At 56.1% G+C, this 25,128-nt stretch overlaps 2 protein-coding genes across 30 annotated transcripts in view; one reads left to right on the top strand and one right to left on the bottom strand.

Moving 5' to 3' along the window:
- The window catches only part of EPB41 (erythrocyte membrane protein band 4.1), a 78,284-nt gene extending 67,953 nt beyond the window's left edge, over window positions 1-10,331 (top strand). For 16 of the 27 annotated variants that reach the window (XM_068657949.1, XM_068657960.1, XM_068657959.1 and 13 more), the window contains 6 exons: window positions 110-610; window positions 1,816-1,944; window positions 3,785-3,886; window positions 4,378-4,458; window positions 5,692-5,799; window positions 6,582-10,331. In XM_068657949.1, the coding sequence (XP_068514050.1) occupies window positions 110-610; window positions 1,816-1,944; window positions 3,785-3,886; window positions 4,378-4,458; window positions 5,692-5,790 (912 nt within the window). In that variant the 3' untranslated portion in view covers window positions 5,791-5,799; window positions 6,582-10,331. The remainder of the gene's footprint in view (window positions 1-109; window positions 611-1,815; window positions 1,945-3,784; window positions 3,887-4,377; window positions 4,459-5,691; window positions 5,800-6,581) is intronic. The other 11 variants (XM_068657963.1, XM_068657962.1, XM_068657976.1 and 8 more) reach the window with 3 other exon arrangements.
- TMEM200B (transmembrane protein 200B) lies at window positions 7,510-24,689 on the bottom strand. Of its 3 annotated transcripts, none has more exons than XR_011089370.1 (2): window positions 24,380-24,689; window positions 7,510-8,206 (listed from the first exon to the last, which is right to left on the bottom strand). XR_011089370.1 is itself a non-coding variant. In XM_068657978.1 (2 exons), exon 2 carries the CDS (start codon window positions 18,121-18,123, stop codon window positions 16,918-16,920), a length of 1,206 nt encoding a protein of 401 aa, XP_068514079.1. In that variant the 5' UTR covers window positions 18,124-18,146; window positions 24,380-24,625; the 3' UTR covers window positions 16,549-16,917. The 3 variants fall into 3 exon arrangements, 2 of the variants coding, with proteins under 2 accessions (XP_068514079.1, XP_068514080.1); XM_068657978.1 differs by lacking the exon at window positions 7,510-8,206 and adding an exon at window positions 16,549-18,146 and having other exon boundaries at window positions 24,380-24,625; XM_068657979.1 differs by lacking the exons at window positions 7,510-8,206; window positions 24,380-24,689 and adding exons at window positions 16,549-18,146; window positions 23,744-23,763.
- Between the last annotated feature and the right edge of the window lie 439 nt (window positions 24,690-25,128).

The following is a 25,128-nucleotide window of genomic DNA, read 5'->3' as shown; positions in this document are numbered from 1 at the left end:
TTATAAGAGACCGATGTTTTGTCTTGATGCTTCATGACCTTCTGTTCTCCCTAACTCTCTCTTTCTCTCTCTCTCTCTCTGGCCTTTTTGTGTATTCGTTTCTTTTTAGAATATGAGTGACTTTCTCTCCAGAGAGGATGTGGCTGCAGTGCCAGAGAGGAAAAGTGTTAACACTGGCTTTGAATGGGAGGGCCCAAAGCAGTCGGTAGCTTTTAGTGAGACCCAAATGCCACCCGCCTCAGAGCCTTCTCCGAGCCGTGACTTTGGCGCTTCCTCCATAAGCAGCGAGGAGGAGAAGGACGAGGAGGAGGAGGAGGAGGAGGAGAAGGAGGAGGAGGAGGCTGCCCCCAGCCTCCCTGAGGGCCAGGAGGACCCGAGCTGCGCCGAGGGGCTTTGTGCAGCCGTGGAAAAGCAGGCGGCTGACTCGGAGCTGCCTGAGCTGGAGCCCGCAGCAGTCCCTGCTGCCCCTCCGCCGCAGCCCTGGGGACGAGAGGAGGTGGCAGAGGATGGCGAAGACAATTTTGTGGGAGAGCCGCTTAGAAAGCTAAATGGCGAGCGGCCCGACTCGAGCGTTAATAACGGGCTGCCGGCGGTCATTCGCTGCTTCCAGGTAGTGAGCCCCGACGCCTGCTCTCTCCCAAACCTCCCCGTTTGGCTTTGGGCTGGGACCCCAAACAAACACTGCAGCAAGCAGATGCCACGCACCCACAAAGAGGAGTTTCACTCACTTGGACTCTTTCTTGGAGCTAATTACCCGGTTAACCTCCTGCAGTCGCTGCACATGAGCCCCTCTCAATTTATTTTCGCATTAAATACAAGGCTTGCCTCGGTGCAACGCCGTTTGCCTTTTTCAATGAAAGTGTCCCGGCATATCCCCCAAAAGGGAATCGTTGAGGCTCCAGGGGCGTGTAATTTTAGCTCCTTAAGGATTTTGCTGTCTCCTGCTGCACTGCAAGGCTGAGCCGTAGTGCAGCAGAGCAAATTTGAAGCGCTGTCAAGCGCGCTTTCACACCGCAACCGTGGGCTTTGACGTCCCTTTGTGCTCCCCACCGTGGGAGATATTTTTGCCTGCTTCAGTGTTCCTGATGGTTAATCGCTTACGTTCGATAGAGGTGTCCGCTCACCCCGCTAACAATCACGGTGGCATCTGTCAGGCTGGGGCCGGTGAGCAGAACTGGAGTGATCTGGGAAAGCACCGTGGGTCTGAACTAACTCTGTCTTCCTTTGGATGATGATCAGGTGGTGGAATAACTGATTTCTCTCCCCCCCACACCCCGTTTCTCTTCCGAGATGTCACGTTTCTGTTTTGTCTGACATTGATTTAATAAAAGTTAAAGACCTAGGAAGCGATGAGGGTTTTTAATAAGGGTTTCCCTTGTAGCCAGGATAAAGCTTCTCAGCTCTGAGCAAGTCTTCATTTGTCCAGGGTTTGTGATAATCTTAACATACCAGTAAACGAGGGGCATCTCTTACTGGCAGCTGGCAGTGGGCTTCTAGTAATTAGGAAGTTAATGATCAGAGGAGACAGTTTCCTCACGGTATTGTGACACACGGCTTAAAGCCTTAATGCCTTTGTTGGGCTGCCTTGAGGCCGCGGCATTTGGGAGGGTGCAGAGGATTTCTGTCTGTTTAATCCCACACGTGATCTTTGACTTTGGAAGTGTGTCGTACCAGAGGCTTAGAAATAAAGACTCCGGGCTGACCTGGGTTCCCGCAGTGCTTTTATCAGATCAGTGTCAGAACTTTTGCCAGCCACACAGTTCTGTGGGGACGCTTCCCGGGTGTTCACTGAGCTGTTTTTAACCTGTTCCATAGCCGCCCCTAGTGAAGACACAGACAGTCACCATCTCCGACGTGTCCAATGCTGTCAAAAGCGAAATTCCGACAAAAGAAGTCCCCATCGTTCACACGGAGACTAAGACCATCACCTACGAAGCTGCACAGGTAAGGTGTGTTTGGATTAATTTTCCAGGGGCTTAATTAAACTCATCCAAGTGTATCTGAAGTCTTTGGGTGAGACAGGAGCCCCGTCTGCTACCACCTGCCTTTCTCTGAACATCCGAGGCGCAGCACAGAGGTGAACAAATCCCGTGGACAGTATTTGCAGGTGCATCTGATGTTTTTAGAGTGGCAGTGTTTTTATTATCCCTGGAGAGTAATTACTTTTCCAAGATGTGTAATTAGTTTTTCAAGAGCTGTAATTACTTTTTCGAGGTGTGTGTTTGCAAACAGAATTTATCTCCAGCCACTGGTCGCTTTGGGATGTGGATTAGGCTCTGCAGAGCTGGCCTGAGTTGGCCTTTTTTCTGCAAGAGATGGTTTGGCTTGTTTTCCCAAGCTCTCCTTGCTGTTTATGCCTCTTCAGAACTTTGTTTATAAATGAGTTTGAAAATGTTTGAAGATTGTCCCTGAGGCTTCAGCACTGAAACAGGTGTTGAAAAACAAAAATATTGCAGAAAGCAATAATCGGAGTGGGTATCTCTGCAGTGACTGGAAACTGGAAATGCTAGTGGAGCAGTACCAGCACATGCAGGTATGGTTTCACTGCTAAGGTCAATTTTAATCTTCAGTATAAAATAGATTTTATTTGTGCATTGAGAATTTGGATCCTTTATTAGCTTGGTTTTTTTCTGAACTGTGGTTGTTCAAAGCAGCCCATGGCGCTGGCGTGTAGTGACTGTAGGGCATGGTGATTAGGTTCGGGTTTGGATACCCCATGGCCCACTTTTGTATGATTTGGGATTCCTGAGGAGGGCAAAATACTGGGTGCTGAGGAATAGAACAAGGCTGGGCACCAACACTTCTGCTGCCTGTGGTGTGCACTGGACATAGCAGCTGGCCCTTTGGAAGGGTCTAGCTCTCGCTGGGTGCTTAGAGAAGCATCTCCAAAACTGTGCTGTTAATGATTTAAAAGGAAAAAAAAACAAAACATTGTTACTTGGAGATACTGTTTATGCTTCTGCGTAGCTTAGATGTTCCTGTGGTGTCAATTGTCACCAAGCCCAGGAGCACAGCAGGCTTTTGGGCATCTGCGTGGGACAGCAGCATGTTGCCTGATTTCTCAGCAGGTGAAAAGAGGGGGAGAGGAGCTTTGTTCTGGTTACTGCTGTTACTCCAGGGAAACGACAACTAAAAGGGAGTTTCCAGGGCTGGGAGAAGTCAGCCGTGCATGGGCTGTGGTGTGCCATTAGCTTTCTCCTGGCCTGTGGACAATGGTCCCACCTTGTGGTAACTCCAGGTACCGGCTGCTCATGGATATTGTTCCTTCCCTCCTAGGGAGACACGGACAGCAGAGCCAGGGCAGATTAGCAAAGAGGACTTCGGGATTTTTAGGCAGACCTTGAGAAGTCAAGTTGTGCAAACTGGGAACCAAGTAACCAACTGCAAAACCAATTGTTTGTAGTTCGGCAGTAGCTGAAGTCAGTGCTTCTGCAGAGCTTGAAGTAAGTGATGTACAAGGTGGTGGCAGGAAGGAGAAAGGGTGTGAAAAGAATTCCTTCCAAATCAAATGTTGCTTGGAAGCACAGTCCAGAGAGAAGTAGCTCCTCCTGCACCGCTGCTGGTGGGTCCAAGCGGCTGAGTCTCCAGAGACCCAAGAGGGGTCCTGTGCAGCTGAGAGCAGTGCAGCCAGCTGCAGATCGGGTCCTTTCATCTCATAAATCCTGCAGTCTGCTTTTGAGACGAGTTTTTATCCTCAGGTTGCACCCTGCTCTGTTGACGTGAAGCCTTGTTTCCGTCCACGCTGCCTATGGAGGCTGACGGGCTCTTCTTTTGTCTCCCACAGACGGATGGTGGCAATGGAGATTTAGACCCTGGCATCCTGCTCACTGCTCAAACCATCACTTCAGAAACCACCAGCAGCACCACCACCACGCAGATCACTAAGGTAACAGCCAGGGAACACGATAAGACAGTGACGACAAAAATAAAACAATAAAGTAAAACAACAAGGGCAAGGTTGAGTAATAGGAAAAAAAAAAAAAAAGTTTAAGCTCCAGTTCCTTTAAAAAAATAAAAGAGAGATTAATATCTAAAACAAAACCCAAGGATCCCAGAACTGCCTCTGATGCATTAAGATTGTAGGTTATGTATTAAGTAGAGTCAGGTCTGGACATGGCTGTAGCCATCCTGTGGGACAGCAGGAGAGAAATGTACTGAGTCAAAGCTCCTCACCGGCTCAGTTACAAGAGGAGATCATTGAATACCTGACAGCTTTTCTTTATGAGTGGTGGCAGTTTTCCTCCGTGATGCTGATCCTGTGGTATGCCAGCAGTATTTGGTAATTCTATTTTTGGATACCATCTTTAGACAGGCAGCCCCAGTGCACTTGTATTCCTGTTCACTTCTCGACTAACAGTAGTATTCCCTCTGTGCTAGACTGTAAAAGGTGGCATTTCAGAGACGCGGATTGAAAAGAGGATTGTCATCACAGGAGATGCAGATGTAGACCACGACCAGGTAGGAGCTTGGGCGCATTCCAAAAGAGCTTTTCAGAGTTGGCACAAACCAGACAGCCAGACTGCCTTTCTGAAAATAACTTTTAACAGAAAACAAGCTAGGGACATTTTTCTGGAGTAGAAATAAAGCTTCAAAAGTGATTTCAATAATAAATTCCTTTTTGACTGCACGCAGTTTCACAGCTGGACCAGCAAAGGTTAATTCTGCTCCGAAGCTGGTGTTGGCACAATTTTTTAATACAAGAGTTGTTTTGGAAAAATGCAATTTAAAAATATCTGCAAGAATGCGAAATAAAGGTTTTCCTTGACATCTGGATTATCTGCATACATTTTCTACGAACTTTGAAGCAGGATTGCTGCAGTGTAGTGCCAGACGTCACGGCATAGCCCTCAGCACCACCCGTGTTTAGCACTGGGTAGGAGATGCCTGCATTAAATCTCGCAGGCTTTATATGAAAGCCTTTGTGATGAGTCAGCCTCACTGGCCTCTAGCATGTGTTGGAAGTGACGACTTTGTCATCAGAGAATTATACTTTGAATTTAATTTTAGTTGCAAGTATCACGGGCCTGGAAAATATTTGTACGACAAGAACTAGTTAATTAATTCTGACAGAAGATGTCTGAGAACAGCCTCAATGTGCTAGTCACACTTGCTGGAAGAATAAACAGTTGGCTTAATTGCTCCCATCTATCTTCTAGGATGGGGCAGCTGAGAGATGTGATGTATTCTTAGAAAACCATCCTGCCTTTCACAAATAACCCAGTGCCACTGCAAGTTGTCCTCTCCGCAGGACCCAGCTCGTGCTGCGGTGGCACATTGCCCGCTGCGTGCCAGGACTCCCCAGCACAGCCCGATGGCACGCTTCCTCTGCTTGAAGTTCATGGCCAGGCTTTAATTCCCATAGTGTCGATGTGTGTGGATCCAAAATTACCCAATGATTGCAGCAGTTTCCTCCTTGCCTTGTGTTCCCACTGGGACCAGGAGTCTTCAGGACCTGTTAATTCTCGGCTCAGCGCAGTGCACAGCATTTATTCCTGCTGTGCCTTTGCTCCTAGGAGGAATTAAGTATTTGCAGCCTGCTTAAGCAGAAAGCCACGTTTCCTTCCAAACTGTGCAGCTGAAGTGGTTTCACTTCTCTTTTTCCCTCCCTGGAGTTAGAAAGCGTCTCGTGAGCTCGAGTACCCTTGCTGGCGTGCGGGCTCTGGCACCTCTCTGACGTGTGGTCTCTTGCAGGTGCTAGCACAGGCCATAAAAGCGGCGAAGGAGCAGCACCCGGACATGTCGGTGACCAAAGTGGTCGTGCACCAGGAGACCGAGATTGCAGAGGAGTAGCAAGGCTGTGTAAGTAGGGGACAATGCACAAAGAAAGGGCAGGTGCTGTTTTCTCCTTGGGGCAGGTAGCTGGAGCTCAGTGCAAGTGCTGTTTGGCTCAATGTGGTCAAAATTTACCTAAAATTATTATTGTTCGCTGACGGCTCCTGCTCAGACTGTTCCTACTAAATCATTTAAGGCTGATGTAGCAGTCACAAATGCAGACTAATCCTGCAGTGGAAGTCAGCCAAAAAAAAAGGTCTAAAAGAAGCTATGTGCGTGATGAGGCTGCTGGATCTCACCGGCCACCTCCAATACCTGCACCCTGTCTGTCACAGCCTGCCCGTGTCAGCTCCGGGCAGTGGGGCCACCCCATCCTGCTGCTCCTGACGTGCTCTGAAGGTCACTTTGCAGCTTGGTGGTTTGGGGAAAGAGTCTGGGGACTCCAGCTCCATCTGTGTGCCCGTGGTAGTGGTGCCCTTGTGCAGATAAAGCTGCTGCTCGCAGGCTTGGGAAGTGGAACGGGAACAAGTTAGGCGAGAGGAAAGAGCAAGTCATTTAACAGGCACTGTGGTTTCACCTTTTAACTCTCTACAAACTCTAACAAAAATGACAGGGGTTTTCTAAGGGCTCCTGGAGCTGCAGCTCTCAACATTAGCCCTTTGGGGAAGGGCGCTGAGCCTGGCCTCTGTGCCACTGGCAGTGGCCCATCTTTTGTTCCCAGCTCTCCGATGGCTTCAGGGAAGTGTGTTCAGCTCTTTCACAGAGAGTTGGTTGCTAGAAGCTGTAACTTACTGTGTTTCTCTTCCTAGGAAGCGTTCCTTCCAGACAACACCAGGAAAAAGAAACCCAGCAAAACTACAGAAAAACTACCTGGAGCACAAAGACCTCGGATTTACAAGACTTTACACTCAGAGACTGAACATTCATATCATTTATTAGGAGTTGCGCTTTGACATTTTACTTGTGATTTTCCAGAATCCACTGGATCCTCTTGGATATAGTTCTTTTATATATATATATTGTGACAAACAGTATGCCATATTTCTAACTGTACTGAATATTTTTTACAGGTTTTCAATTTTGCATTCCCTCTCACGCATAGCCTCTTCAGATACAGGCCCAAACATGAACTGCAGGGCTCAAAGGGTTGGTTTTGTGTTCCTTTTGTTTTTAAGTCTTATTCCCTCAGCCTTGTCAGGTATAATGGAGATAAGCCACACCAACACATAGCCCGAGCGCAGAATCTGTGCTCGTGTTCATAAAGCAATGGGTCCTTCTGCCAGAAGAGTCAGTTTAAAAGGTCGGACTTGAGTTTGTGCAGCATTTCCACTTGCCTCTTGATTTTTAGCTCTAGGGAGTTTGAGACTCCAGCCGGGATACGGGGGCACCCAGAGCTTCTACCTTCACTTTGAGTTTCCTTACCTTTGGGTTTCGGACCCCGATGTTTGAACGCAGTAGGGTTGTGTGGTGTAGCATATGCACACAAATTAATAGTTGGCTAGATTTAAGGAATACTGGAAGTTGCTTCGAGTATCTTATACTGTGAATTCTAGAGCTTTAAGGGGACTGTGATAGGCACCTCACCTTCCTCCTGTGCATCTCTGCCTGTTTGTGTTTTGTAGATGCCATTATATTAAAACGCCCTTAGAAGTGTGTGTTTAAGGTGTTTGGACTCTGAATGCTATTAAGGTAGGCTTATGCAGCATTCACAGTAACTGAGTTTTTTCAGTGTCATAGTTTTTCACTTGTTGGTGTTAATTTTGTTGATTTTTAAATGTGTTTTTTTTGTGTGTAAGTCATGGGTTGGGTGTTTTTTTTTTTCTCCCCCTTGCCAGTGCTTATTTAAAGCTAAACACATTACCCATATATCAGGGCAAGGTGTTATATCCTACTACCATTTAATTTAAAATCCTTTAGACAATCCTTCCCTAGGCCTGCAAGCTGTATGTGGAGAGGCTGAACAAGCAACTGGGAGGTGTCAGGTGTTGCTGGTTGTGATAAAGCCAATCCAGCACACGTGGGAAGTGCTGACACCCCCTCTTGGTTTAAGGGTCTGTACTTCGTTTGGATTTGTGACCGCCTTGCTGGAATGAAATACCAGGGCTGGCATCTGCATCTTTGGGCTTAGCTTACAGACCACATACAAAACGTCTTTTTTTTTTAAAAAAAAGGAAAAAAAAAAAGTGCATAGTGCTTGTTTAGTTGACACTCCAGCCATCTGAACCACACAAATCCACATCATGGCCTCTTCCTGCAGTCACTGCTGGAGTGTCCTGCGGGGGCTGTCACCAGCCAGGTGGCGATGACCCCAAAACTCACCGCTTCTCCCCGCCTGCCCCTCGGGCTGGGTGCGCTTCCCTCCACTGCTCCGGGGCTGAGCGCTCGCTGCTGCTTCCTGAGCTTCGTGGGCATGCCCTGGTTTCTCCTTCCAGCACTTAAAAAGAAAAGGAAAAAAATTGTAAAGTCTGCCCAGACACTTGTGAAGACTTTGAGGTTGTGATTATTTTATTTTTTTATGTAGTGTGGCACATTGGTAGCTGAGGGCGTGGAGTGCTTCGCTGCTGCTCCTCAGTCGAGGACGGGAAGAAAATGGCAATAAAAAAAGCTCTCTGCTATTTTAAATTTGAATAATTTCTTTCAGAAGTCACTGGATTTAGCTCAGGCTGCAAGGACTTGCTGTTTAGCCAAAAAAACAGCCTTCGAACTACACTGTGGCTGAGTGTAGCTTCTCAGGTTCAGGTGCAATTTTAATTAAGCTGTCAGTATTGACTGGAGCCCATGCTGAAAACACTGGAGCTGCTGGATTTTTGCTTTCCTTGAACCTTGCTGGTCGCGGGTGCCCCTGGGCCTGCAGCCTTCCCATCCTGGTGGCTGCGCGGGGGGCTCGGTGCCCTCCTGCACTGCTCTGCCTCTGCGTGCAGGCACCTTCTCCTCGCTGCGAGCACCCCAAGCAGCAGGAATTAGGGAGCCCAGTGCTCCACTGCTGCAGGGGGGAGATCACGTCTTCCTCTTCATGCCTGCACAGCCCTCTGCTTCCTTTCCTGCACCACAGACCCTTTACTAGGTCAGTGTCTCTGCTCTGTCCTGGATGTAGTTGGGTAACACTTGCCTTAAACACCCTTCGCACTGCGCAGCTGTCTGGTGATGCCCATTTTCTAGGATTTTATTTTATTTTTTGCCACTCGCTCCTTCCTTCTCACCCCGTAGCTGCTCACTGATGGGTAAATGGGCAGTGAAGGGCAGAGCAGCCATTAAGAGGATTTCTGAGCTCTCCCAGACAAAGCCAGGGGTGAATTAAATTTGTCCGTAGCACTTAAAGGCACTTGGCAGGCACAAGCATTTAGGGGGACGTGGGGCACGGCTGATGCTTGGCCCTTGGTGTTCAGCTGGGGGTCCTGAGCCCTGACCAGAGCAAAGCACCCCACATGGGAGCTTTCTAGGCTGCAAAACCCACTGCCACCAGCGGCAGCTCCTTACCCAAAGGGCTGCAGGAATGTGTGCTTACCGTGGCTGCGCATGCCCCTTTTTTAAGTGGGCATAGAATAGAATAACCCTTTTTTTCTATTTTTTTTCTTCTTGGATTTTGGGTGGCTGTTTCCACGTTGCTCGCACTCACGCTCCCCCCTTTTAAGTTCCTGCTTTCCTCGCCTGTTCCAAACCAGTTGGCCCCGGGGTCCTCCTTGGGGCGAGTGCGCTCGCTGGAGCAGCCTTTAGCCATGCTCGTTGGGCATCAGCCAACATTTCCCTGACATTTTCCCCGGATCTGACCCCATGGCAGGGGGGAACCTCTCCCACAGCCACCCCAGCCCAGCTGGACAGAGCCTGGGCAGAAGAGAAAAGCTCCCGGCAGCTGCTGCCCCCAGGCACCCCCTCCTCCTACACCGCGCTTTTAAGAACTTGGCTCCTGGTGCGCTGCGTTAGTCCCAGGGACAAAACAACCCGGTAAGGTCTATTTTTATGAACGTTCCCAGCTCTTCCCACTCTACAAATTCACCCGGAGACTGTCTTGATTGTATAATATACATTATATGGAAGCTATTTATATATGAATGAATGTTTTTATAGAAAGGAAGGCGAGGAGCTCGTGACCTGGTCGCATCCATTAAACGGGAAGGGCAGCGCCGGCTGCCGCACAGCAAGCTCTGAACAACAGTGGTGTTATCACAGGACCGACTGATTTCTGGTTTTAATAAACTGTGGTTTGCTGATTTCCTAATTGTACAATTACCTTAAGAGGTGGTAGTGCCCCGACCTTAGAGATTAAACTTGTAAAAAAAAAAAAAAAAAAAAAAAAAAGATTTAGTTGAGAATATGAAGGAGCTTTGTAAAGTTTTTTTAAGGCAATTGTGAATTGTCTAGGCTAGCTGTTTACATTCTTCTTTATAAAAATAGGGACTTTTAAAATTGGCAAATCTTTATAGATTAATAGCGATGGGAGCTGTTATTTTGAACTTTCATAGTAAATCAAAGGGAAAGTGGCCGTAGCATTTAGGCAGACGTAAGTGTTCAGTATTGCTTCTTGTATTGCATTTTTCAATAAATTTTCAAACAAAACCGTCTCCCTGCCTCCAAAACCTTCTTCTTCCTCCTCCCCTTGTCCAGCAATCTGTTCCCAGCCCAGAGCTGGGGCAATTTGCTTTTCCAGCCCCTTGCCCCCCAGGTTCAGGCCGGTGCCGTCCCTCTGCCGCTAGAGCTCTCCCGCGCTCCGTGCCCACCGCGGCTGCTCCCGGCGGCTGGAGCAGCTCCCAGCCAGGCACGTGCTGGGGCACAATGGTTGTAACGGAGCCTGTTCTCACCAAGGATCAGCGTTTTCACTAAAACATCACCGTTTAATATCAAACCCGCCAATGGAGCTCGGGGTGAGCGCAGGTGACAGCTTCTGCTAAGCGACCGCTGCCAAACCCAGAGCAAATGTGATGGGACCAGAGCAGGGGTAGTGGCTAATAATGATTTTTTGGGGCCTGTCTCATTTTTCTGGCTGCAGCAGCTTTCTCTAGGAGCAAGAGATGTACTGACAAGAATGCTGACGGGGCACCTTGGCCGCTAGCCCAAAGAAGAGCCCAAAAGCCCATTGCTGCAGGCGGGATGGGGCTGGCACTGCGGGATCAAGCACCGAGCGCTCCCCGCAGGGCCTGGGGTTGCTTTTGCTGGCTCCTAACCAGGCACAAAGCTGCATCCCTGTGCCTCAGTTTCCCCACCAGGCAGGAAAGGTTTGCATAACCCTATTGCCACAAGCGTGAGTGGCAACGTGGCCGTGAAGTCAAACCTCTCACCCAAATCTGCCACGCTGTGCTGACGGCGCGCGCTTGGCCGCGGGGCCAGGATGCTTTCAAGCCACTCCAAGTTTTACATCGCAGTGAGCTGGAGGCAGAATTAAAAAAGGAGCCGTAGAAGCCAGCCACGGAGTTGGGTAACAGCCACTGCTGGAGCTGGCTGCCCCACGATGTGTCAGGGTGCCTCGGCTTAGGGAGCGCAGCGAGGCAGAGCCGAGACGCGCGTTGGTTCACCCGGAGCTCCAGCCGCAGGCTCCTCGCTTTGTCCAACCCCATTAGGGTCACGGTGTATGGCAGCACGCCAAAATGCTCCTTAAATAACCCCATCCCAGGAGCGGGGGATGCAGAGGACTGCAGCAAATCCCCCAGCACGGTGCAGCCAGGAGCCGGCACGGTGCCGGGGGGCAGTCGGCACCCAGCCCACCCCCATCGCCCCTGTCCTCATGGGGCTGCCAGCCAGGAGATGCATTGGGCTCAGAATTTGGGGCAAAACTGGCAAAACCTGGAATTGCATCCAGCTGGGGAAGTTAAAACTTGGCCTGGAGACGGGGCTCTTGCCCCCTGCCTCAGTTTCCCTCCCGCCAAGGCAGGGAGCTCGCCCAAGCCCTGCGCTGTGTTGTTGCCTGGTTGCAAGCGGGGGGGAAAAACAACAGGCAAACAAACACCATGGAAATCTGAAGAGATGCAAATAAAAAGGGAAAAACAAACCCGTCCCAACAACAGAGCCCCCCAGGGGCCCCACAGCAAGGAGAACGGCCCCGTCTCGGGGCTCCCATCCATTTGGAGGAGCCAAAAGCGCCGCTCCCCCACTCCCAGCCCCTGCCCCAGTCCCACTGGGAGCAGAAAGTTCCCACTCGCACCCCAGCTTGGGATATTTTTAGGCTGTGCCTTCGGTTTCGGGGGCTGTGGCAGCCGCTGCTTTCCCGTGGGTCAGGGCACGGGGCCGGGGTCGGGGCCGCTCTCAGGGCCTGCTCTGCTCTGCAGGGTCCCATTTAGGACCCATTTAGGTCCCATTTAGGACCCACAGCCCCTTCCCCTGCCCAGAACCAGGGCACTGGGGCAGGCTCACACCCTGATACCCACATCACTGCAAAGGGGGATAGGGCTGGAAGCCTGCCCTTCGTGCCCTGCTGGGTGCCCCGCTGGGCTTCTGAAGGCTAAAAGTGGAGGAGCTGCAGCTGCAGGAGCTGGTGGGGCCGAGCCCTGAGCCTTGCCCTCCATAGCTGGGGAAACTGAGGCACAGGGTGTAAGGCCTTGTGATGCCCTGGCCCCCTTCTCTCCATCACCCCCAAGATTTGGGGGCGCAGAGCATCTCCATGGCCCTGCAGAGCGCCCAGGACCAAGCCAACACCAGGGAAGCCCCCAACAGCTCCAGGAGGCCTCACTCCAGTGCACACCAGTACCGCCCAGTTGCTCTGCTCCATCGCCAGCACCATCTCTCCTCCAAAACCCACAGAGCTGGGAAAATGGTCTGATTGTCCCACAGTGCCCAGAGCTCCTCATGCCGCTCCCCACCAGGGTATGGCCAAGTGACATTTGGGGACCCCAGCCTTGCAGCCTCGGTGTCCCCACCGTGTAGGTGCAGCTCCAGCACCCACAGGGTTGTGGTGGTTGGGTCCACCAGACCTTTCTCCTGTGGGACACTCTACGGGGTAAAGGAAAGCAAAAAGGAGCTTTTCTAGGTCACAGAATTCTGGAAATCTTGTATTTGGGATCCAAAGGCTGGGGAAAACAACCCCCAAGCCCCAGGATAAATAAATTGGTTTCCAACCCAAGCCTGGGTGTTTGGATTCGATAACACGTGGCTGGACGGGGACCTCCAGCACCATGGGGAGGGGGCGATGAGGAAGCAGAGCAGTTAACGAACCCCTCAGAGCTAATGATCCCGTGGGGGATAAAGGGTCCTCCAGGAGGGAGCCAGCACAGCACCACACACCTACCCAGCTTTCCCAGACAGGCTGTCCTGGGCTGGGAATGGTTGCCCCAAACCCACGTTTCCAGCCCTTAAAGCCCCGCGTGCAGCCTCCTGCGTGCCAGGCATCTCCACGGGCATCCCCTTTGGTGATGGAGGGGCTGCGACTGCCGGCCCCATGGGGGTCACCCCCTGCACTTTGGGTCTGGGGGCATCTGGCAAGAGATGGAAGTGGTAGGGAGTGGGTTCATGGGGGGAGGCTGAGCCACCCGGTGCCACCACCACGGGTCCCGGGCGTGCAGCAGCGGCTTTGTCCTCCCCCCGGTTCTCCCACAGCACGAGCAGTGCTCCCTGCTGGGCTCCAAATCACAGCCCCAGAGATTTGGGCTCCAGCTCCAAAAAGGACCGCGCCACTGCTCGGTGCACAAAGCGATGCCCCGAGCCCCGTGCGCAAAGCCCCACGGTTTATCTTCCCTGCGCAGTGCCTATACAAGGAGATTTATAGCCCAGCACTCTCCCTAAATAATGCACCAGCACTTGAATTCCCTGGCTGTACTACAAGTGCACCGCTGCTAGCAGAGAGCTTTCCTTCGCATAGGCTTTAAATCTCTTTAAAAAAAAAAAAAAAAAAGATAGGAAGGACTCACCAGCCAGGCAGTCGTGGTTGTTGCTTCATTTGGAGAGGAGCAGGAGGGGGAATGGCTGCGGACGAGCCCCAGGGCAGCAGGGGGGTGGGCAGCAGCCGAGCACCTCCGGGTGCTGGGGTGGGCGCAGCTGTGGGCGATGCCGCCCAGCCGGGGGCTCCCGGGCACAAAACGCAGCCTTTTCCCCCAGCCTCTTTTCCAGGTTTTGTCCGTTTTTGTCCCAAATTACGGCTGGGCAAGAAGGAAGCGCCCAGCATCACCTTGTGCAGTGCAGGAGGCTTTCGGGACGGGTTAACTTCGTGACAAGGGGATGGGGAAGCGCTGCTGCAGCAAGAAAACACCAACGCTGGGTCCCAAAGCAGAGATGGAGGTGGGGGACGTGCAGGGGATGCTCCCCAGGGATACAGCACAGGGCTCCTCGCTGTGCCGCGTTAACCAAGAGGGCAGTTGTGCACTTGGAGCATCTCCTTTGCAGCTGGGAATTGCCCCTCCATGGGGCAGCCCTGGTCGGGGATGGATGCCCAGGAGGGAAGGAAGCAGCAGCCGAGCCCAGCCCGCAGCACCCACCCAGGGCCGGGTTTGTCCTCGAGTTTCTGGCTGCCGCTTTCCGACGCGCGGCTCCTGGGCCCGCCACTGAGTTTGGCTGCGGCTGCTTCCACGCGAAGGAAAAGTTATTTTCAGACCATTGCAGCCTCCTGGCACGGCCCCGCGCTGCCGCTGCAGGGCAGGCCCCCTCGGTGACTTCTTGTTTGTTTGCTTATTGCCTTGAACCCGTGCCTAAATCGTTTGGAGATTAAGTGGCAGCGTAAAAGCCGGGATCGCAGCCAGGGCAACCCCGGGGCAGCGCTGCAGGAACCCAAACCCCGAGCCCCTTTCTGCTTCCCCGCAGCCCTGGGGGAGCCCGTGTGGGACACCCCCGGGGGGTCCCCGTGCAGCGTGGGGCATCGCGCTGCAGGTGTATGTAGGGTTTAGGGGTGCTTTGCAGCAAAAGGGGGTAAGAGAGGGTGAAGCGTTTGAAAGACAAGGTGGAAATTCAAATTAAAAAGTAAAAGAAAAAAAAAAGCAATGAAACAAGCCATGCCAAATTTCCAAAGGGGGAAAAAGAAACATGGGAAAAAAAACCCTGACTGGTCTAAAACCGGTCCTTTGCATCCTTTAGGCTTTAATCTGCTTTTTCCCAGCCCTGGTGCCAAGCGCTATCGCTAATGAGGGGCGAGGTGCCAGCCGATGAAAGCTTGGACAAGCGACAGCTCCAACCCTGCTGTCCCCTCATCCCACTGCCCTGTCCCTGTCCCCAGCGCTGCACAAAGCTGGCCCAGCCCCGCGTGGTGACAAAGGGGCTCCTGGGCTGTGACAAGAGCCAGCGGCCGGGATGGGGTTGCTCTGCCCCAGAGCTGCTGGGGACGATTGTGCTGGCAATGTGTCTTTGTTTTTTTTCCAGAATATGCAGTTGCCAAGCCCAAATGTTCTGCAGGGGTGGCTTGGTCTGGAGAAAGACGTTGTCCCTGCAGTCTCCGAGTCCAAAGCTCTGTGCTTGCTTCAGAAGGAGAAGCAGAGACGGGATCAAAAGAAAAAAAAACAAAAAACATTTCACACAGAGAAAACATATTTCAGGCATTGACACCCGGCTCCACACCACGGCTGGCTTTGTTCTCCGGATGGGAAAGGGCAGGGATCCAGCCCAAGCTGCGGTGCCACATTTCTGCGCCTCCCAAGTCGCTGGCGAGCGGCGCTCCCGGCCCAGCCGCGTCCTCAGCACCCCGGGGCGCCCGCTGCTGCCTCCAGTGAGGGGCTGGAGACCCGGGGCAGGACGGGCACTGCTGAGCACCGCTCGCCTCTGGACCCAGGGCAGGATCAGGCATGGGTCACGGTGCTGGATGCTGCAAAAATCCTCCCCAGTTCGTCCCCACGTAAGGGAAAAGGGGAGCGCAGGGGGAAGCTTTGCAGCCTGGCGCCCACCCGGTGCCCCCCGTGTCCCACCCCACGTCCCACCCCACGTCCTGTGCCTCTGCCAGAGCACTGCTGGGACCTCTGGGACCTCTGGTGCCTCCTCCTGCTGGGACCAGGCACCTCCTCATGTCCCCCCTGCCCAGGGCCGTGAGCTCTGCTGGGTGGCTGCAGCCAGGGGGACACAGGAGGGACGCCCCCCGCTCCTTTCCTGGGGTAATTCAGGGCATGGCAAAGGCACCGTGAAAGGGTTGGGAAAGAAATGCTGGAGCAAAAATTGCTCATTTGTGAGAAAAAGGAGCAGCAGATGCTTCTTCCCCTCCATGAGCCTCCCCCCCTGCGTGGCTGTCCGACCTGAAATCCCGGCACGGGCACCCACACGTCACTGGCCCCAGGAGCCAAAACGGCACCAAATAACACGAGGGAATCCAGCAGCACCACTCAGCACCCTGGAGGATGCTGAGCCCAGGAGGAGGCAGCAGGACCCCAGAGGGGCACAAACCCCACGGGCCTGGCACTGTTCTGCTCACCCACCCTGCTGGGGTGAGGATGAGGAGGAAAAAAAAGGGCTGAGGCTTCCCACAACGAGTCGTGCTCTGAGCACAGCCGAGGTGTTGGGACACCGGTGCCCGCGACCCTTGGCTGTGGCAGTGCTCACATCCTGAAATGTGGCCCAAGCACACAAAAAACCCCTCTGATTTTTGGAAGATGCCACCCGTACCGACACTTGGGCAGTCCCTAGGGAAAAGCAAGAGCTCCAGGCTTTGCAAAGGAGCACGGACACAGCTCTGTACCTCGCAGCGGGGTAAACCTTGGCACTTCCAGGGACAGCAGCGATTTGCATGGGCCAAATGGCCACAGGGAAGCGGTGACATTTCTCCAGGGTAAAAAAAACCTCTCCCCATCCACAAATATTCCCATGCACACCTGGGGCTGAAGCAATGGGGACGTTGCGCTCCCGACCCCGAGCACCCCGAGGGCGAGACGAGGCGGCACCGCATGGCATCGAGAGAACATTTAATGGCCCGGCCGGGCTGGCGTGCGCTGCTCAAGCAAATTTCTCACTGGGGCTGGGTGAGGGAACCCCCCCGGTGCCCCCACCCTCGCCCCGGTGCAATGAAGTGCCCTGGGGCTTTGCCCACCCCGTGTCCCCGTCCCGTGGTCTGCGCTGGGTGTCAAAGCGAGGGCTCCTCCGGGAAAGCCACCAGCAGGACTTGTAGGGCCGAGAGCATCCAGGAGGAAGCCGCTGAGGAAGAGGAGCAGGCAGGGAGGAGCACAGGTCCCAACCCGGGGGCCCTCCCCGAGATTGGGGACCCCTCGGTGTGGTGATGTCCGCTTAAAAACCATGACCCCGCAGCCTGTGGGGCCGTCAGACCCGCGAGCCCCCCTCCACCCCCACTGCCCAGGAGCTGGGCCGGGGCTCGGCGCGGCGCGGGGTCTCGTTGGGCTCCAGCAGCCGGTCCGAGGACTCGCCCCGGTTCTCCAGTTTGGCATAAGCCCCTGGGGTGACGTGGTCGAGCCGGGGCCAGCTCCGATTTTTGCGGTCCTTGATGGGAGCCACCAGCAGCACCCCCGGCCGGCCCAGATCCAGCGACTTGGAGTGCCCTGGGTTGTGGGGCTGAGCATCGGGGCCGAGCTCTGCCACGGGGCAGCCTTCCTCCACGGTGACGATGACGTGGCCACCGCGGTGCTCCTGGCCCCGGGGCGCGATGCTGCTGCCGCCGGGGGACAGCAGAGCCCAGGGGGGCAGCGGGGCTTCGGCAGGGGGCTCGGCTGCCTCCACCGGCCCCCTGGCCCCCCGTGTTGCTGCGTCCAGCAAGCGGTTGTTGAGCTTGATGATGGGCAGCGCCAAGGCGCCGACGGCCGAGGAGAGCCCGAGGGTGCCCTCGGAGTGGAGGCTGAGCAGGGAGGCGGTCGGGGAGGCCCCCGGGCGCTGCAGGAGCTCAGCTGTGGTCTGCAGCCGGTTGGGGCCGTAGCAGTCGGCCCACTTGCTGCCCAGGGACAGGTCCACCTCGTAGCAGCCCTCCAAGCACTCGGGGCTGGCCTTGGGTGCCAGCGGGCTGTCCGCGTCCTCGGGGTTGGTCCCCTCGGGGAGCCCCGTGGCCATGCAGTAGAGCCCCTTCTGCATCAGCATGCGGGTCTCCATGTCCCTGTTCTCGTAGAGCATGGTGTTGGCGCAGATGAAGATGAAGAGCCCGATGCCCATGATGACGGGGCCGATCAGCTTCAGCTTCTCGCTGTGGGGCACGGGGCGCCCGGCAGCCACCTCCCTCCTCATGTCCCCCGCGCTGCTGGCGTTCCCCGCTCCGGCTCCAGCTCCCCCGTGCCCCCGGTGGGGCCAGTAGCCCACCACGGCGATGGTCATGCCCACCAAGACCACCGAGATGCCCACCATGACGAAGGCTCCCGACGGCGAGCGCATGCGGAGCTGCCCCTTCACCTGCACCTCCGGCGGGGACTTGCGGCGCAGCCTTCGGCCTCGGCGCCGCTTTGGGGCTGGGGGGGCCGCCGGTTTGGTGCCCCCCGCCGCTGGCTCCCGCACGGGGCCGTTGGGTTCGGCGCCCTCGGCAGTCATCGTCGCCCTCCCGGCCGCTCCTCCTGCAGGGTGGGGAAGGGAGAAGGGGAGAAAAAGAGGTGGAGAAGTCACTCAGTGTTCTGGGGGGGGTCCACATGCATGGGATGGTGGGGACATGGGGACACTGGGATGCTGAGAACATGGGAGGCAAAGGGACACCGTGACTATGGGGGCACCAGAAGGATGGGGACCACAAGGACAACACCTATGGCACCTGCAAAAGGGTGGCAGCAGCAAGGGCTGTTTATTAACCCAGTGGGGAAATTGTGGCATGGAGACGGGCAGCTACAGAACGGCTCTCCAAAGCCACCCAAACCATCCCAGTAACCCCACACCAAAGGTTTGACAGGGCAGCAGCATCACGGTGCCCTGCGCGCACCGCAGCCGCTCCCTGGCTCGCTCTGCTTGCTGCCAAAGTGACCCCAAAACAACAAGGGGACACAAACGTGCCCTGGCCATGCAGGTGCCCCGGCCCCACAGCGAGCACCCCGGCCCCGCAGACCCCACACCCCAGATTTGTGCTCGGCCAGAGCCTTGTGGCACGCAGCCGGTGCGATTTGGGGGCTGCAACAGGAGCCAAGCACCGCGTAGGGCTGGGGGCAACCAGCCCAGCCCCGATAATTAAATGTCGGAGAGGTTCACCTGCCTCTTCTGGGGGCTGCTCCTGGGCAGGATTTACGCTGCAAGGGTTCGGGCTCTTTGCTGGGATGGGAAGGCTGGGTGCTGGGGGGGGGACAGGGGTCACCGCGCCTCTGAATCAGCCGCAGCAGCACGGGGAGGCTCCAGGCACCGCAGCAGCTCCAGCACAACCATGAAAGCAGCCCGACGGCACCGCGATGGAAAGCCAGAAAGTAAAACTGATTGGGAACGCAAGGGCAGGGGGTCAGGGAGGGGAGGTGACCAGGCTCATTTGCTTCCTGAGATGAATGAAGAGGCGAGAGCCAGCAAACAGCATCACCGGCGGGAGGAAAATAAAATACTGAGGTTTTTTTTCCCAGTCTTAATCATCTTAAGGTGTTATTAGCATCCCATGGAAGGGAATTAAAGATATGAGTTTCAGGATGACAGCGTGTTCCTGGCACAAGGCTGTCAAGCTGTGACAATTCGAATGAGGGAGATTTAAAAAAAAAAACAAAAAAAAACGCAGCCCCAAACAAAAAGAGCCCAAACCCCAGCTCGCTGCTGTGAGATTTTAAATGCTTCTCTGAAACAAGCTGATAATCCTGCCTCGCAAGGCAGAAAAGACAATAAACACTGCTACACCAATACAGTGGTCACCCCAAATGGTAAAATGAGGTTTTAAACGTTTTATTCCCAGGGGAAACAAGCGGGCACTCAAACACCTCCAAAGGTGTTCGTGCACCTCGAGCACCCTGGCTCAGGGTCCCCAGCTTTCTCCAAGTCCCATCCTAAATTCGACCTCTCAAATGCTACATGTCAAACGCTACATGCCTTGCTGGTAACTTAGGGCTCAAAAAAATGGAAAACAAAACAAACAAACAAACAAAACCCTAAAATTCCAGAGCTGTGCAAAGATTGGGGGGAGGAAGGATAAAGGCACAACCCCCCCGCGTGCCCGGCCCCTGCCCTGGACCTGCCACGAGCACGCAGCCAGCTCCTATTTCTGGCAGCGAGCCCCGGCCGTGCCTCTTTACACCAAATTCCTTCACTATCTCCTGCACCCCCCCCGAACCCCATCCCTGGGGGTGACCCCCCCCATGGGAAGCCCCCTGCAGCCTGCCAGAGCCCCTCGCCCCCTCCCCAGGTGCCGGAGGCGTTGCTGGCCCCGCGGCTGCCCCCTTATCTCCCCGCTGCCCGATAGCTGCCTGCTTGCAGAAGTTGCAGCATTTAATTGCTCGTTGCTGGAGATGGTTGTTCCCAGAGTTCAAAACCATTATTTTTATTAATAGAATCCCCAAGGTTATATAAGCTCTTTAGGGGGAAAAAAAAAATATATAATAAAAAAAAAAAAAATCCAGCGTTGGCATCAAATTCAGAAGCTCGCAGACACCGACACCCCCACCCCAGGGTTAATTTGCTGTGGGGTTGGGGCTGGGGGCAGTGACAAGGGTCCTGGTGGCACTGCCAGGGTGGGGGGACAGCCCCGTCCCTCCGAGGGGACAACTGGTGGCCTCGCTCCCTGCCGGCCTCCTCCCTCCTTAAGGCCTGAGCTGAGCAGTGGTTTGGGAAGGGTTCCCATCCCGGGGGAGCAGCGGTTTGGAAATGTAAATGTCATTAACGTTATGGGGCGAGCTGACGGCTCCGCTGCCGTGCTGCCAGGTTCGGGGCTAAGCTCCCAATCCCCGCAATAAGCCCGGCATTAAAATAAACGCAAATATTTCTCTAATCCCCCCCACCGTGAAGGCACATCGCTGGCTCCACCCTCCTCCCCCCAATCCCTCCTTCGCAGGCAGACGTCCCAAAAATGTGATGCTAAATCCCAACGTGTCTGAGGGCAAACCTGCAGCCCCTGGGGTACTGTCCCTCCGGCTGGGGTGCCTGGGATGCTCTGCCCTATGAGTATGTGTTGCCTGTGCTAATTTGCAGCATGCTGTGGTCCATAAAAAGGCAGATTTGGCCTCAAAACCTCCCTCTGGACAGAGGATGAGGGCCTGGTGCCATGCAGAACCAGCCCGGGGCCGTGCCAAAGGGGCCGGCAGCCCCGTGGAGATGCAGCAGGGTGACGGCTGCACAAGGCTTTCTCCACACGTGGCTTGCAAAGCTTCTCCAAAACATCCCCCCCAGCTCCTCGAAACACACCGGGGAGGCAGGCCGATGAGGAAGGCAGGATCCGTGCCTTCGTGCAGAGCTCTGCCGCTGTCTGTTGTAGGCTGGGAGACCGAAGGGTCTGCGTGCTCCGGCTGCGCAGCGGCTTCCAGCAGCGCTGACACAGCCCCAGTGTCCCCCGCGGGCACGGAGAGGGAAGGAAGCAGCCCAGGCTGGAGCAAAAGCTTGGGAAATCACTGACAAACAGCAAACACCTCCCTTTTCCATTTCTTTTTTTGGAAATATTGTGACTTTAAAGCTGCTCGCTCAATTTTTGGAAGGAGGCGAGGTTGCAATCCATCACCCAAGTGCCCAGAAAAGCGCCAGCGCGTTTAAAGCCGCGGTGATGGGTGAGACCCAAGGGCCCCGGCGGCACGGCTCAGCCTCTCCGCACGGCCACGTGCTAAAATGAAACCAGGTTCAGATCGCTTCCAGCTCCCGAGATCCCGATGCCCCTTGAAGCTGAGCTCCCCCCCGTGCCGCACGGGGGGCCCCGGGCCGCTGAGACCCGTGGGTGCGAGGACGCGCCGAGCTGCGCCAGCCCGCCCCGGCTTCCCCACCCACGGCGAAGGTGAGAGCGTGGTAATTACAGTCTGCACCGAGCTGCGCCGCTTAAAAATAACTCCGTAACCTCCAACGCCGCCCCAGCACGGGGCTCTCGTGGAGCAGCGCCCCGACACCAGCTCCCCTCTCCCAGCCTCGTGGCAGGAGGCAGGATGGGGCCCGCGGTGCCACGGAGCTGCCCCGGTCCCTGGGTGTGTGCACGGCTCGTGGGCACCGCGTGCAGCCTTCACCCCGGTGCCGTGCTCTCCCCGAGCAGTGCTTGGTGGTGCCCAGGAGTTTGCAGGATCCGGCCCAGAGCTCTGCTGGCTTCTCACTTGCAGCTGACCTCTCCCCAGCAAGGGGACCCCCAGCTCGCTGCCTCCAAATTTCTAGCCGGCTTTTTCCCCTCTTTGGCCCAGCAATCTCAGCATGACGAACTCGCCCCCAGCCTGGCTGCAGCCTGCAGTCCCGTCCCTCCTCCTTTCCTCCGTTCTCAGTCCACTTCAAATTCCCCCTTTGGCTACACATTAAAGGTGTCCAGACAGAAGGAAAAAAAGATGAAGAGCAGCAAAAAAAAAAAGATGACGAGGGTGTCTCAGCAGAGGAAAGCCCTGTTTAACATCCCAGCCCTCACCAGCAGCTCTCAGCCCAACGGGGCAAAGCCTCCTCCAGGCTTGGTCCCTGCAGGTAAATCCCCGCATCGAGCCCGCAGCACAGGCGCGCTCCCAGCACAGGGACAAAAAGCAGCTCTCCAGCTCCAGCTTTTGTTGGGGACACCCGTTAATCAATCGTAATTAATTAAGCTCCCTCGCAGAAGCTTTCAGGCAGGCACAGTAACTCTGAGATTATCACAGCTCGGGAGGGATCATCACAGCTCCAGTCCCGGGCTGGGGGGTCTCACGCCGGCTTTTAACCGAGTTTCGGAAATGTTTCCACCGCAGCCTTTGCTGCAGAGCAGCAGACCCCGGGTGTGACCTGTCCATGGCCCCAAGGTGACAACAGCTCACCAGGCTGAAACATCCCTGTTTTCCTTCTGCACCCCTGTCTCCCCAGGCTAAAGGACGGGGTGCACAGGGTGCACCGAGCGCTCGCAGGCGGAGATGTCCCCAACACGCCTGGCTGGGCAGGACACTTGCTGGCGTCCTCACCAGGAGGTGACCGATGTCACTCAGAAATGAGATGCAGGGCATTGGGCTGGGGGTGCTGCAGAGTTTTGGGGACACAGCTCGGCCCCTTTGCTCCCTGCCCCATGCTCAATAATCCCCAACCAAAGGGGTCCCCGCGGGCGCGTGGCCCCGTTCCCCTTGGCTTCTCCCAAGGCCCCCCCTGCTCCCGAAACGGGGCCATCCGCTAAATTCCTCCCTGCCCCTCAGGCAAAGAAAGTGTGTGGAAACATCCAACTGATTGCTAATTACGAGAGCTTGCCTTACCCAGATTTGCTCTGCTAATTAGACTAATCTCCACGGCTGGGAGATGAGCTGCAGTCACCCGTGGCGAGGAGATCACGCAACTTGGACGGCCGCTTAACTCGTGCCAGGCCCCTGGAAGGGGGCTGCAGTTCCTGGCCCTTTCTGACGGGCCATTGTTTAATGAGACAATAGAAACGCAGGCGAGTTTTGTGTCTCTCCTCCAAGCCCATTCTGAAATCAGGACATCTGCATTGCTCAACTTTTTGATATGAACCAGATGCAAATAATTAATAAATCCAAATTCAAGATAATGCAGGCATCTAAATTTAAACTGAGAACGGATTTCTAATGTCAGCTTTTTGCTTCCTTGAAGGGGGAGGAGGCGTGGGGAGCTCAGAGGGATTTCCTGGGAGAATTCCTGCCTTGGGAAGCCGAGCAGGGTGGCAGAGCACGGGAAGAAGGCTGCAGCCAAGCACCTTGCAAAAATCATCACAGCCGAGAGAGAAGGAAGGAGGGAAAAACCCCCTCGGCTGGGATTTCCAGGGAATTGGAACCAAACTCTTTCTGAATTTGGCACCTTCCCTTCTGCGCCTCTGAAAATCCCTGCCAGGGTGGAGGAAGGGAAGGGACGGGGGGCTGCCAAGTGCTCCACGCTCGCAGGCACAGACCCAGCTCCCCAGCGGCTCCAGGCAGGCGCGCTCCATCCCCCCCCGACCCAGGGACCCCGCTCCTCGCTGCGTGCAAGCAGGGCTGGCGGAGAGAAGTTCCCCGAAGCGTTCCCAGCTGGGATCCCTCTTGTCTCCAGCAGTCTAAACCTCACGCCTCCCTGCTCTGTGCCCTGCTTTACCTTGCTTTGCCCTGCAGCCCCATCCCCAAATTCACGAGCAGGAATCAAAACCCACCTGGGAGCGACACAGGACAGCCGCGGGTCCCCCCTCCGAGCGGGCTCAGCCACCGGTGCCAAAAGGCCCTCCCGATCCCCAGCTCGGGGAGCTACTGGGATAATTTCCACCCACTTCTCCTCTCTAGAGTGTCTAAATCAAATCCTGCGCGGGGATTAGCTCCGTGACCAGCCCTCACGTAAACCCCTCTGCGAGGAGACGGGGAACTGCAAAAAAAAAGTGCTGGGGTTTGGGTACTCCAGCCGGCGCTCCTGCCTGGCTCCTGGGTGTGCAAGGGTGCGTGGCTGGGTGCGTGCTTGCACGTGAGTGTGAGCATGTGTGTGAGCATGTGAGTGTGCGTGTGAGCATGTGAGTGTGCGTGTGTGTGTGTGAGTGTGTGTGTGTGTGTGCTTGCTCTTGCTCCAAGCACCCTGCTCCCCTCGTCTCAGCGTTCCCACGCGTGTCCGTGCCCACCCGTGGGTGCCAGTGCCCGGGGAGGGGGGACGCGCGTCCGTCTGTGCGCCCCCTGTCCGTGCGTCCGTGCGCCCCGCGCCCCCTCCGTGCCCGTACCCCCGGCTCTCCCCTGTCCCCCCCGTTCCCCCCCGGCTGCCCCCGACTCCCCGGCCCCGTTCCCCACCGCCCCCAGCCCGCACTCACCCGCGGCCGCCGAGCCCTGCGCCTCCCGCCGGGACCGGGACCGGGACCAGGACCGGGACCGGGACCGGGACCGGGACCGGGACCGGGGCCGGGGCCGGGGCCGGTCCCCCGGGGGCGGCGGGCGCTGGGGGCCGCCGCCGCGGCCGGGGCCATGGAGGGGCGGCGGAGCGGCTCGGCTCGGCTCGGCTCGGAGCGGGGCGGCGGCGGGACCCGCCCGGCCCCGGGTCCCCTCCCCGCCCTCCGCCCGCCCCGGCCCCGGCCCCGGCCCCGCGGGGAGGCGGAGCGCGGGGCCCGGAGCATCGCCGGGGAGGGACGGAGGAAGGGATGGAGGGATGGAGGTTACGGGGGGGGGGTTGTCTGGGGGCAGCATCCTTAGCCCCCGGCCAGCGAGAAGTTGGCCCCGCTCCGTGGAGCGCTGCTGCGGCACCCGGGGGGCTCCTGCCCAGCCCCTGCTCGGGGAGCGCACGGAGGTCCCCTGGGGGTCTCCCACCCGCCCCCCTCCCGCATCCCCCCTCCCGCAGCGGGGACCCCCGGCCCTGCAGCCCCGTGCGCGGGATGGGACCCGCTGAGACCCGAGCGAGGCGCTGGGAGCCTGGCCGTGGGCGAGCCCTGGGGAAGGAGATGGAGACCCTGCTCCTGCCCCTAAGCCCTGCCCCTGCCCCTGCTCCTGTCCGCAGGGCAGGGATGTGCCCTCATCCCGTTGTGCCCAGCCAGGCCAGGGCAGCTGCACTGGGAGCGGGTCTGCAGCA

This window comes from Anas acuta, chromosome 21, assembly GCF_963932015.1.
Source record: "Anas acuta chromosome 21, bAnaAcu1.1, whole genome shotgun sequence".
Classification (NCBI taxonomy): Eukaryota; Metazoa; Chordata; class Aves; order Anseriformes; family Anatidae; genus Anas; species Anas acuta.
Note: the sequence above shows the minus strand (reverse complement) of the source record. Positions and strands in the feature narration are given on the sequence as shown.

What these genes read in the sequence shown, in the direction of transcription:
- TMEM200B (XM_068657978.1), bottom strand. Translation starts at nt 18,123, where the DNA reads ATGACTGCCGAGGGCGCCGAACCCAACGGCCCCGTGCGGGAGCCAGCG.